General features: G+C 53.0%; 1 protein-coding gene across 31 annotated transcripts in view; it reads right to left on the bottom strand.

Annotated features, from left to right (window-relative positions):
• The window catches only part of Rbfox1 (RNA binding fox-1 homolog 1), a 2023047-nt gene that overhangs the window by 813642 nt on the left and 1196030 nt on the right, over window positions 1-13375 (bottom strand). For all 31 annotated transcript variants that reach the window (XM_078024580.1, XM_078024586.1, XM_078024579.1 and 28 more), the window contains one exon: window positions 4769-4807. In XM_078024580.1, coding sequence (XP_077880706.1) covers window positions 4769-4807 — 39 coding nt within the window. The remainder of the gene's footprint in view (window positions 1-4768; window positions 4808-13375) is intronic.

Raw genomic sequence — 13375 nt, 5'->3', positions numbered from 1 at the left:
CCATCTCCAGATTGGCTTAGAAGGTGGCAACACTGAATTTATATTCCACGTGGCTATATTGAGTTGAATAATACCTCCCAGAATAGGGGGCCATCATTCTCCAGGTCAGCACGGCCCACATCACTTCACATTACCCTTCTCTCTCTCCCCGCCCTACCCTCCCTAATATGACTGCTGCCTGAACCCGGCAGACAGGAGAATTTGTTATTTCCCGACCCAGGCCAAACGCTTAGTCCTCTGCAAAATATATCTAAAGCCTACCACCAAATCCCACAGACTGCCCATTCTTCTCAGCTCCCATAAAACTTCCCAGCGGTCCATTTTTTAAAATAAGTTGTAAGCGATACAGAATGCCTATACGCTGGCGGATACGAACAAAGATAGAACTGAAAGGGGCGCTGATTGGATTTTTATTTATATCAGGTATTATACAAAATGCTTTGCAGGACTATCTTGTCAGTTTCTCAAATTACTTTTTCAAGTGGATTTTGCCATCCCCAACACACAGGTCAGTGAATAGAGATGGAGACAAGGTCACAAAGCTTCTCAAGGTCACGGCGCTGCCACCTGGGCGCACCGGAACTGAACCTCAGAACTCCCAACTCGGCAGGCTGTGGTCGGAACCCCCAGGCCTACAGGGAGGCTTCAAGCACAGAATTGCTAGTCCTTGAAAGAAAACCTGGTGAAACTGATGAATCGGGGCTTTGGAAGCTGAAGCCTGGACTTGGAGACCAGGGCTGCTGTTCTCCTCCTCCAACACAAGAGGTCCCCGTGTCCTCTCTGCTGGGTGCCCGCTGCTCAGCACAAGGGCAGGATGTCAAGGCTCTGAAGAGCTGCGACTGTGAGCCTCGTCAGGGCCAAAATGTGGGCAAAAACTGGACCATTTACCTGGAATGAACAAAGATACAAGCCAAGGCACAAGTCCAGGAGTCAGAAAATATAATTCTCAGGACGGCAAGTAGGTGATGCTGCTCAGCACAAGACCCGAGGGCCCCTCTCTGCAGCCAGAGCCTGGGCGCAGACCCGGGCCTGGGAACGCACGTGGACGAGTGTGTGCCCGTCTGTCACTGCCTGCCTGAGCTTCCCTTCGTCCCCTGTACGATGGGGATGATGATGGGACTCCCCGCCCCTGGTGATGCCATTTAGGATGCCTGGTCTGGAGCAAGAGCTGTATAAAGGTCACTTGCAGCTGGTCAGCGCTAACCACGGCACGCTAGCTCCTCTCTCCTCCTTGGTGTCAATCAGACTCAACCCAAATGTCACTGTCACTTTGGGAACCACTCACAGCCCTTCCATGACATTTCAGAGCAGATCGAAACTGCTGAGCTAGGCCAGGTGACAAGTGGACACCTTGTCTATGCTGACGGTCTTTGACAAGTGGGTTCTCACCGTCTCCTGGCAGACCATCCCCTGGCAGACCGTCCCCTGGCAGACCGTCCCCTGGCTGACCCACAAGCTACTCTACCCAGCACCGAGTCACAGTCTTCATAATGGTACTGAAGTTCAGGTGGACCTTACACCACAGGTAAAAATGAATTTAAATGCCTCAGTTCCCCAGCAGAAGCTCTGGAAATGTCAAATACGAGGCCACACCGACTCCGACACCTCTGCTACACCTGCAGCAGCTCCGTGGCCTTCGCCTGGGGCAGGAAGCTGTGTGTGCTCCTGCTCTCCGTGAAGGTGACCAACTGCAGCAGGCCTAGAGGTCTTCCTGCCACATCCTCCCAGAGAGGTTAGGCGAAGGCAGGACCCCATCCGGGCACGGCTTGGTTCAAAGGGGCTCTGCTGATTGGCCGGTTGGAAGCAAGAGGGAAACGGAAGGTAAAACCCTGCTCCGTGGATTTCCCCATAAATTACCAGGCCAGGTTTTCCACGAGACAGCGAGCTTTCTGGTAGAAAACAGGTGTCCAGGACAAAGAAATACAGGAGTGAGAAGACAGGAATCCTTCTGCTCTGTCGAGTTCAGACGGAGCCCAGGCTGGGTGGACCGGGGAGAACGACTGGGCTGTCCTTCAATGAGATGAAGGCCCTGCGCCTGTGCAAATCACTCCCCGTCTTCCATCATGGAGGGGGAAGGCGGCATCGGGAGGCCCTGGGCCCATCCACACAAGGGAACCACAAACAGGCAGGCCACGGGGGGCCCTCCGGAACTCTCTGGAAAAGCTGACATTGCATGTTCTCTGAAAATTCTTCCTCAAGAAGATACCCAACAATATCTAGGCAAGGCTGCACACAGAGGCCTGCAAACACGTCTGTGTGTATGGAGGAGTGGAAGGGAGCAGAAAGCAAGGGAGGTAAAAAAGAAATGGAGAGAGAAATCAAACTGTCCTCGGGACCCCAAGGGGCCCTGGCGGGGTCCTGCTGAGCCTCCTTAACTAAAGGGGAAGGGCTTGAGAGGACACCCTGCCAGCCCTCCCTCCGGAGCCAGCGCTCAGCAGTTGTAAAACCCCACCCGGGCCACGGGGCTGCACTTCAGAGAGAGGTTGACTTATTACTTTGGCACCTCTGTCATCTCTTGTCACTTCAATTCCACTTTATCAAATTACTGATTTTGCCAGAAGCATTTTGGATTAAATGGAGAGGGACGTGCACAGGCAGGCGGGAGCAAGTGTCACCGCTTCAGTGGGGAAATTTCATAATTACACGTCAGGGTGACAGAAGGACCAGAGTGCATTCTTGGGACAGGATGAGGATCACTCCAGCCGCTCTGGCAGCCCAAGGTCCCCTGGTGTGGCCTCACGCAGAGGGGTCCCTCTCCTGCTGAGGGTGGAGGACGAGGACCCTGCCCTTCTGGGCTGGGTGGGGTTTCCATTTTGACTTCCCCGAGAAGAGAAAGGACTCTGACACATGCAGCCACCTCCCCACCTGCAACCCTGGAAGAGAGCCGGCATCACTGCAGCCCACCATCACCAGAGAGGACCAGGTTTTGGAAAAGAGGGAGGGAGAGGGAAAGGGAGGGAGGGAGGGAGAGGGAAAGAGTAAGAGAGAGAGAGAGCAAACACACATCTCTCTGTTTAACAGAGGGAATAAAAATCCCTTAGCAAGTAAGACTGAGAATTTGAAGCTTTTTTTTTTTTTAATCACTAGGAGTCATCACCAGTTACCAGAGGCAACTGTGTGGTTAATTTACGTATCAATCATCTGAGGTCAAGTTCAGGAACCAAGTGGAAAACCCTTCAGAAATGAGGCTTTCTTAGAAGTCTTTGATACAACTTGACAACACAGGGAAAAGCCAAGGCGTGGTGTCTGCCAGAGACAGTGAGCAAGCGCCCTGCTCAGAACCACCAGGAGCACCCTCTTCCCACCCGGGAGCTTTGCGGGCCTGGGTGGCCTCGCTCCTCTTGTCGGATGGAGGGAACACCTGAAGGAAGTGTGGGCAGGTGGCATGAAGTCACTGCCCAGAGCTGCCCCGGTGCCTCACGTCTCTGGTTAGTGATGGAACTGAAGCTGCTCTAGCAACATCCCTTCCCGGGCATCCTTCAAACTCTCCTGGCAAATCCATGTTTTTTAACAGGCGCTGGACAGAGGTGCGCTGGAGACCACCACGAAGGTTCACAGGAGGCAGAAGCCTCTGAACTGTGGCAGCGGGTCAGGAACCTGCCTTCTGAACACCGTGACGTGGGAAGAACGTCTGGAACACAAGGGGCCCTGGGGAGACCCAGACACACCGGTCCCCTAAGTGGCAATTCCACCTGTTCAACCCCCAAACGTGCTCACACATGTGCACCAGCACACACACGCACACACGCACGCCCGCACCTTGACCTGCCGGCTGTGGCAGAGCAGGGCTCCATGTCCCCGAGGCCCTTCAGTGTGGTGGACATAAAGACTCCAAAGGGTGAGGAGTGGCGACTGCTTTTTACTTAGAAGCCAGTTTCGCTCTGAGACGTCTCAACCGCCTTATCTGCAGACCTGCCCCGGCCATCACACAATCCCAGCAGAAAACCTTGCTTGAAATAATAACCGTGCTGGACCACAATGGTACAGCTGCCAAGAGAAACGGCTTTCAACAGCGTGCACCCACGCCCACAGGAGCCCCAGGGCACGTGTTCTCAGCCCACTTAGTTGATACCCCTGGATTTCAGGCATTGAGGGTGAATTTGATCTGCTCAGATGGGCCACAGAAACGGCTGTGAACTCTTATCCCATAAAGAGAGAGTGAAAGCATTAACGATTGTCTGACAGCGGCTTTTCCTGAGGGACCCACACCAAGGGTAACAGAGATAAACCCGGGGAAATTCAAGCATGGAGGCAATGAGCTCTCCCTCCCCGTCATGTCTCTGTGGGAAGTCGCTGCTCTCCAGAATGCCTCGGGATGCAAACTGAGGAAGCTCTGTGAACCACAGGGATCAGATGCACAGGGACACACCCTGGGACGCCCCAGGTGACATGCTCTCCGTGCCACATTAGGTGATGAACTGCTACACAGGACGCACACAACCACCGTCGGCAGCAACCCTCAACGAAACGGTGACGTAAGTTAACAGATCAATGAGGAGGAGGATACGACGGAAACGAGAAACCAGCATTGGCTTCTCTAGACACCGGATTACCTTGTGCACTCTTCACTAAGAACACGAGAAAGCACACAGGGGGAAATGGGGAGCCCTGGGCAGCAAGACTGTCCCAGGGTCCCATGTGAGCACAGGAGTCACCGCAAGCCACCGTCCAGGGAGGCGCAAGGCAGGAAGCAGGCCTGGGACACTCGGCATGAAATCGCAGAGTTCTGGTCTTGTGCGACAGCAAAGGGTGAGCAGTACTGACTTACCTTTCTGTCCTCTATTTCCACGCAGTCTGCTTTGATGTCCTGAGAAGAGAAAAGAAAGAACGGGAGTCAAGCGGATGGTCAGAGAACATTCAGTGGCGTCGTTGAGATGCCCTTTAAAATAACAAAGGGCTCCCATTCCTCACGGTCCTTTCTCGAGTCATTGCTCTTTATAGCGCTTTTCCGGAGCCCAGGCCACGGTGTTTGCATTGGAGACATATGGTGTCATAAGGAAGCTTCGGGACATGCAGATGTGGGGCAACGGCCAACACCACGGATCAGAGGCCACACCGAAGAGAAGCTGATGGTTCGTAAAATAATCTGGCCCCCAAGCCTAATACCTTTATTCACATCATCAGGGATCACTCCTAATGGGATTTAATGTCTCTCACTCCAAATTTAAGATAGTCCAATCTACTTTGCTTCAGCACAAAACCATCACGGTCATTCCTCATTCTCCCATCCACCCACCCAGCCAGCCAGCCATTCATCTTGGTCCACCTTTCTATCCAACTACCTCTCTGTTCATCCTTCATCCATCTGTCCATTCACCTCAATACCCAAGCATCCATCTTCCATCCATACAACTATCCCTCTGTTCATCCTCAATCTACTTTCCAATGCTCCTTCCCTCCCTCCCTCCCTCCCTCCCTCCCTCCATCGACTCATCCATTTATCCTGCATCTATTCATCCACCTATCCAAATGCCCATCCATCCATCATCCATCCATCCATCCAACCACCCATCCATTTATCCCTGTCCATCGGCCCAACCACCCATCCAATCATCCTCTATCCATCCCTTCACATTTACTACACACCTAGTTTTCCTGCAATTTTCTTCTTGTTATAGAACACAAAGGTGAAACACATATGGTTCCCACCCTCAAGGATCTTGCTAGATAGAAAGGTAGATGCAATTGAGGCATCAGTTCACTCATACAAAAGAGACAGATTCCACACCCCTTGCCAGTCAGGCCTGACTCTGGGCATGGGAAACCCACAGCAGGCCCCGTCCTGGTGAAACCGCACTCTGCTGGAAAAGGCAGCCAACAGCAAAGGAACCTGAGCGGGCGGGGTTTAGAAGAACAGAGACATTGTGGGAGGAGCTCAGGAATTGAAGGGTGAGGGTGGGAGAGTTTGCATTTTAAAGCAGGTAGGAACACAGGCAAAGGCCACTGGTGGTTCCACACAGAGTATCAAGAGGAAAGCGGTATCTGTGGCCAGAGGCCAGGGAGAGACAAAGTCAGAGGAGGGGGTGGGAGTGTATTCTGAGGACAGCCAGGAAACAGCATTTTACTTTCTTATGGTGGGAAATACAACCTTTTAAGAGCACAGGTAAGTGGCGCTAAGCTCATTCACATGAATGTGCAGCCAGCACCCAGGTCCACCTGCGGAACTTGTCACCCTCCCCACCTGGAAGGCCATCCCCACCACCCGCTCACCCCCCAGCCTTCCCCAGCCCTTGTGGTCAGACGCTCTGGACTCTGGTGCTCTAGGGACCTGGTGGTGTCGGTCACTAGGAATGTCCTCCCAGCGTGCCACCCACAGGGAGGCTCAGACCATAGCAGCTTGCCTTCTCCTGATGCTGGGAGGCTGGAGGTCCAGGTCCTAGGGAGGACTGTCCTCCTGGGTCCTGCTCACCAGCTTCTCGTGGTGCACGCCACCAACTCTTTCCTGTGCTCAGCGACAAAAAGCTCTCACGGTCTCTTCCTCCTTTCCTGGGAACGCCCGTCCTTCTGGGTCAGGCTCCCTTAGGCCTGGATTTCAGACACGCTGGGGGTCTGGGCGCTCAGTGTGTGGATTTGGGGAGACGCCATGCAGTCCACGGTGCTTGAATAAGTGGATGGACACACTGTCACGCCATCTGTCCTCCTGCACCTGTCTTATCTCAACCTAGCGCTCGCTCCCAGGGTTCACCGTGCTGCAGCCTGGGTCGGGACCCCTGCCTTCCTGAGGCTGGGGGGGATTCCCCGCAGGGACAGAGCAGTCTGTGGAGCTCCCCAACCTGGCATCCGTCACTGGGCGCTGGGGTGTTTCTCCCCGTTGACTACCGTGAGCCGTGCAGCCAGGGACAGGAACACACAAGGACCAGCTCAAGCTCCCGCTTTCAGCTCTTCTGCACACCCCAGAAGCAGAGCTGCCGGATCCCGGGCAATTCTAGGCTCCACTCTCTGAGGAGCCACTGCACTCCCCAGCCCCTGCCGGGTGCGTGAGGGCTCCCCGTCTGCCATATCTGCCCACACTTGTTCTCAGTGGCCACGAAGAGAGGACAGGCCCCATCTGACCTCTCTGCCAAGACAACAGTTAGGGGTTCAGGCTGCAGTGGGGAGACGCCTTAAAAGGGGCTACGGCAGGAGTCAGGCAGGAGGTGACGGGGCTGGAGGTGACGGGGCTGGAGGTGACGGGGCTGGAGGTGACGGGGCTGGAGGAGGGGCAGTGGGTGGGAAGTGGACAGAGGCTGCGTGGAGCCCACAGGATGCCTCGGGAGACTGCAGGTGGGGTGCAGGGAGACAGGGCGAGGGCCACCCCATGTCTGGGTGTTAGAGTCTGTAAACAAGTCAGGATGGCGCCTGGCATTTTGCCAGAGGGAGTGGTTTGTGAAGTAAGGCCAGCGAGCCATTAAGTGTGGAGGTTTCTTATTGGTTGACTGCTGTATCTAGTTTATGTTAATTAGATGAGCTGTGTGGAATGTATAAGTACCTCTGTTGTCCTACAATAAACGGCTCCCACTCCTGCTGAATCAATCTACACAAGTTGCTCGTCACCCCCCGGTTATTTTGCTGCAGCCGGACTGCGGCATCTGGGCAGGCACGTGAGCAGCAGGACAGGCAGGGGTCTGCAGGCACCGGCAGCCCACCCAGGGTGAGGGAAGTCAGCAGGTTCGTCTTTCCACCAGGTAGCCACGCCGTCCTGCTGACGCACCCTCAGGACAGGGGTCAGGTGGCAGGAAGCATCACCGAGGCCACGTATTAGCCCACGTGACTCCAGATGGAAGGAAGGGGAAACATCACGAGGTGGACATTCGGAGGGCCAATAATTCACCTTCTACATAACAGACTTTTGACATCAGCGCAGTGGGACTGGACAGTGACCAATGACCACATCTCTGGCCAGAACCTTATGTAACGTCCTTCACCACTGACTCTAAACTCCCAACAACTCTGTGTGGCCAACGTCATTCCGTTTTTCGCCATATCATAACTGGGAGAGCATCAGGCAAGTCACCCTGGGTCCCCCGATAATGGGGCTCCAATCTGTAACTGGGAGTGTCTCCTACCTCCACACACCGCCCAGTCCTTCCAGGTGACTTGGCTCTAAGGCAGGCAGTGAGCAGTCTGTGTCATTTAGGCCACTTGCTTCCCCCTGTCCCTTGTCATGGAGGGAGGGCTATTTGAAGCTAAACTGCCACCGAAATAGCACAGCTGAAACTCTCAAAGTGAGGTCCCCAGACCAGCAGCATCACAATGGAATGCTTATGAAGGCTCCTCTAAGAAAATTAAAAACAGTACCAGTACGGGATCCAGCAACCCCAGCTCTGTGTGTATAGGCAAAGGAAATGAAGTCAGTATGTCCAGAGACATCAGAACACACGAGCTCACTACAGCACTATGTACAGCAGCCAAAATGTGAGAGCAACCAGCTTAAATGAGAGGAGAAGTGGAGTAGTATATGCAGTGGAACACTACGCAGCCTTTAAAAGGAAAGAAATCCTGTCACTGGTGACAACACGGATAAACACAGAGGACCCCACGCTAAGTGAAATAATCCTGGCAGAGAAAGACGAAGAGCCACGAAACACAGACACACAATACATAGAGGTGTAGGAGTGGCTACCAAGGCTGGCAGAGAGGATTACTGGGGACACGCTGGTCAAAGGACAGGGTGTTTAGTTTGATGGGGGGAATCAGTTCCAGAGACCTACTACATAACACGGTGACCATCCGAGTGACAAGGTGCTACCCTGTCGACCGCCCTAAGAGGTGTCAAGTGATCTCACGTCAGAGAAGATAAGCACAAGGGTAATGCACACACGAATTAGCTTCAGGAACCTTTTTGTAATGCACACTCGCTTCAAAAAATCATTACAAATGAGAAGTGTATATGATTTGCATTTTTCAGTTTAAACAAGTGAGTAAACAAAGCAAATCTGGAGGACTACAACAGCCCCCCCTCAGTGCAAAACTCTGGGGGTAAGGGCACATTGATGTCTGTCAGTGTGCCATCCAGAGTCCTGTGCTCTGGATTTAGGGCCAACATGCAGCAGGACTGGGTGCTGGTGAACAGTTCCAGTCCTGGCGTGGGATACCCTCACCGACCGCGGCTCTGCCACTTAACAGCGGTGCTGCTCCTGGCAAACGCCTTCACCTTCTGAAGACCCAGTTCCCTTGTCCATAAAAAAAAAAGGTGTGACATGGGAGCTGCTTCCTCAAAAGGGGCTCCACACCCCAGCACCCTCAGGGGCTTGTTAACATCTCAGGCCTCACCCAGAGACTCTGAGTCAGAACCCACACTGTGCCAAGTGGCCTGGACCGGAAGCGTGTCCCCCACAAATTCCCACAGTGAAGCCCCAGCTCCCAGCTTTGTTCAGAGCTGGGGCCTGGACAGAGCCATTACAGTTAACTGAGGTCATTAGAGTCATGCCCCCATCCCACAAGATCAGTGCTCCCATAGGAAGAAACCCCGGGGAGCTCATCCGCCCTGGCTCCCCAAAGGCAGGACCCAACAAAAGGCCACAGGAGGGCACACCGAGAAGGTGCGGTCCCCAAGCCAGGAAGATGGCCTCATCACCAGCTGACCACACCAGCACCCTGACCTCAGACTCCCAGCCCCCAGAACTGGGAGGAAGCCGAGGTGTGCTGTCCACCCCCGAGGATCTGCAGGCCACCGTCCTAGGACACGGGGTCCTTCTTTCCATTCTCATCCATGGCTGAGGTCTCCGACGGCCTGTGGACACTGAGCCGGAAAAATACGCCCCCTTCCCGAGAGCTCACCCCGGAGCCATCTGCTAAGTGCAGAGAGAAACCAGAGAGGAACTCACTGAAGACGGGAAAGTTCTGGATGACTCGTCCAACTGCTGCTGTTGAGGAACAGGGTAAGGAGGGGCACTTGGCTGTCCTCTCTGTCCTGCTCGGCCAGTGACACAGCTTCCCTTCCTCTCTGCCAGCAAAAAGATGCTGGGTTGGCGGGGAAGGCGCCCTATCCGATTCCGATTTGCCCGTGCAGGAGTGGCAGGTGTTAATCAACCAACTAATGAAATCAATAAACCGAAGGCAGATTTTTTTTTTTGTTTTTAATCTGCCGCTGAGGACCGGTGCGAGCCACGGAGAAAACCATCTGGCAGAAGCAGCTCTTGCCATTTCGCGAAGACTACTCAATTTATTCTTGTCAGGATTAATTTACTAAACCTGGGCTGGATTTTTTTATTTAGATGATATTGTTGGTTTGTCATCCGCTGCGGATCCACGCGGGAGGCGCCCCGGGGGACGGCACTGGCTTCTGAACAATGCTGGACTCAAATTGGAAAAATGTCACACTTTGGTGGGAACAAATTATCGTTCGGATCGCTCTGCGTCTCTGGATGGGTTCTGAGCTGACCTTTTCCGAACCAGAGTCTTTGTGTAAGTGCTTCAGCCCTGCTCCACGACTTCGCTGGGAAAACAGCTCCACTGCTGACGTGTTAAGTAGGAATTGGAAGCCATGTCCCCATCACCAAGCGATCAGTTTCCCTAGGGAACCCGCCATCCTGCTCTCTGTAGCCAGACGGCCAGCTGCACAGGCCCCGGCGGCACCCTGCCTGGCGGAGACTGCAGGACTTGACCACACCATGGCGTGGCCCAGCTGGAGGAGGACCGAGAAGGGCTTCTCTCAGCCTCGGTTTCCCCATCTGTAAAATAAGGATACTGATGACAATCGCCTCCTTGGTTGTGAGGCCCCACCAGCGCATGTGATGGACTCAGCCTACGGCAAACCACCGGGCTCTTGGGGTGCCCCCTCCCGAGCTCTGTGCAGCCGGGTTCTGCCCCGAGAACCTCCAACGCTGCCCTGGTGGCGTTCTCCCCCGCAAGGCCTCTGGGTTCTTCTGGCATGTAGACAGCCAAGCCTTTGCAGGTCTGTTCTTGGAAGCTGTTCTCTCTCCTGAGATCTCGTGTCGTCTGCACTTGGCATGCTGGTTGTTTCTGGTGATTTTTGCTGAGGAGGGTTGTTTGTGTCCACAGTTCAGGGGCACCCTCACCCGGGCTTGGGCGCCAGCCGCATTCACATTCTCCAGGGTGGAAGATCAAAGGTCCCCGTGAACCGCGGAGAGGAGGCTGCCCAGGAGGTTCCAGGAGCCTCAGAGGACACAGATGTGAGGGCCCGTGAGCCCCAGGGGACATTTATGGTCACACCGTAATCCCGGGAGCGCGAACTTACTGAGCCACGGGGTTTTTGCCGATGTCATTAAGCATCGCGAGATGAGAAGACTCTAGAAGCTCTGGAGGGGCCCTGTGTCCCATGGCAAGTTGGCTTTCCCGAGACATGAGAGAGGCCAAGAGAGGTCAGGTGGGGACTGCAAGGAGGCCTCCAAGCCAAGGGTGCCCAGCCACCCAGCTGAGGAGGCCAGGAAGCTGCTCCCAGAGGCCCCAGGGGCTTGGCTCTGCGGCACCGGGACTTCAGACCCGTGGCCTGGGGAACTGTGAGGGAATGTCCCTCTGCTGCTTGCTGGCACCCAGTGTGAGGTCATGTGGCCTCACAGCCAGGGACACCAGCGCAGCTCAAGGATTCTCGTGTGGGTCAGTGACCAGGGCAATGGTTCAAGCCCTCGGGGAGAAGATGAAGCCCTTTACAGAGATCTCAGGGCCAGCCCAGACTTCCGTGAACTCTATGGTCCAGGGGGAGATGCCACAGGCCTGGCAGGTAGACCAGTTGGACATAAATCTCAGCTGATGACTTCTGCACGGGTTCTGGAAGAGCCAAGAGAAGGAAAGACCAGGGAGCCGAGACGGACCATGTTCCCCCACGGGCAGTGTGACCCTCCTGCACTCGGATGCCCAGAGTCCCCGAGACGGCATCACGGGAAAGACCTGCCACGCTAGTCACCAACAAGCCCAAACTGGGCTCACAACCCACTGCCTCCTCTGGGGGAAAGAACCCAGATGTTTTGCTCTTCTTTTTCAACCAGAAATGTCACGGCAGGACAGTTCATAACATTAAGGGAAAACGACATTTCGACATGACAGGAAAGAATTCAAGGTGCATTTGAAGCCTGGATTCAATGTTGCAAATGGTTTCCTTTGAAATGCAATCTCTCTGATAGTTTGGACACTGTATTTCTTAGTGTCCTGAAAGTAATAATTACTTCTATTTTAAAAAGATACCCACACATGGGAGTTTAGATGTCAGGACTTAGAACACATTTTCTAGAATCCAAGTTCTTACATATATATTTTTTGACCTTCATCAAGATTCAGACTTTGAAAAGGACACAAGCTATAAGGAAAATTTAACCTAATACTTTCATTTTGGGTTAAATTAGATAAGAAAACTGAGTTTTAAAGTTGCAGGAAAGTGACTTCACACCACGGTGACAGTTACTAGCACAGGAGGGGTGAAGTCCAACTGGTCTACCTCCCATGCCTATGACACCTTCCCCTAGACCCTAGCATACCCTCTGAATGGATCACATGATTCTTTTCCTTAACTCCATTTATTGGTGGATTACATTTACTGATTTGCATATGTTGAACCCACCTTGCCTCCCTCAGATGGAATCTACTCCATCCTTGCGCACTAGCTTCTTTACGTGTTTTTGCATGTGTTTGAGTGGTTTGCCAGTGTCTTTATTAAGGGTTTTTGCATCTATGTTAATCAGGGATACTGGTCTGAGATTTTCCTTCCTTCATGTTTCTTTGTTTGGTTTTGGTATTGGAGTGATATTGGCTTTTCATAGAATGAAGCTGGCAGTGTTCCCTCTCTTTCTATTTCTTGCAATCATTTGAGGAGGATTGGCGTTAGTTCTCCTTTAAAGGTCTGGTAGAACTCAGCTGAGAATCCATCTGTCCTGGGATTTTCTTTGTTGGAAGGCTCTTAATTGCTGCCTTAATCTCATTGCTAGTTATGGGTCTGTTTAGGTTTCCTGTATCCTTATGGTTCAATTTGAGTAGATCGTATGTGTCTAAAAATTTCTCAATGTCTTCTAGATTTTTCCAATTACTGGGTTTGAATTTTTTAAATCAATGGTCTAAAATGAATAGCTCCTCTAAGGGTAATGATTCTCCCTCAGCCTTCAAAATACTGAGTCAGTAGTCTCCTGCTATGTGCGGTTCACTTTCCGGGCACCGGGTTACCTGCCCTTGGCATAGGTTCGAGATACCTGTACTCAGAAGGTCACAGCACCTCCATCAATCACCACATTTCGTCTCATCCCACACCTCTGTGTCATCTCACATCATCGTGATAAGGATGAGAACAGCACAATAAATTTTCTTGAGAGAGCGATCGCATGCACATAACTTCCTTGGTGGCGTATAATACTACCCCATTTCATTACATGGTACTAGTCTCCTGATGTGCCTAATTTACAAATTAACTGTATCAAAGGTATATATCTGGGGAACGACATGCTCAAGG

This window comes from Ictidomys tridecemlineatus, chromosome 10, assembly GCF_052094955.1.
Source record: "Ictidomys tridecemlineatus isolate mIctTri1 chromosome 10, mIctTri1.hap1, whole genome shotgun sequence".
Classification (NCBI taxonomy): domain Eukaryota; kingdom Metazoa; phylum Chordata; class Mammalia; order Rodentia; family Sciuridae; genus Ictidomys; species Ictidomys tridecemlineatus.
Note: the sequence above shows the minus strand (reverse complement) of the source record. Positions and strands in the feature narration are given on the sequence as shown.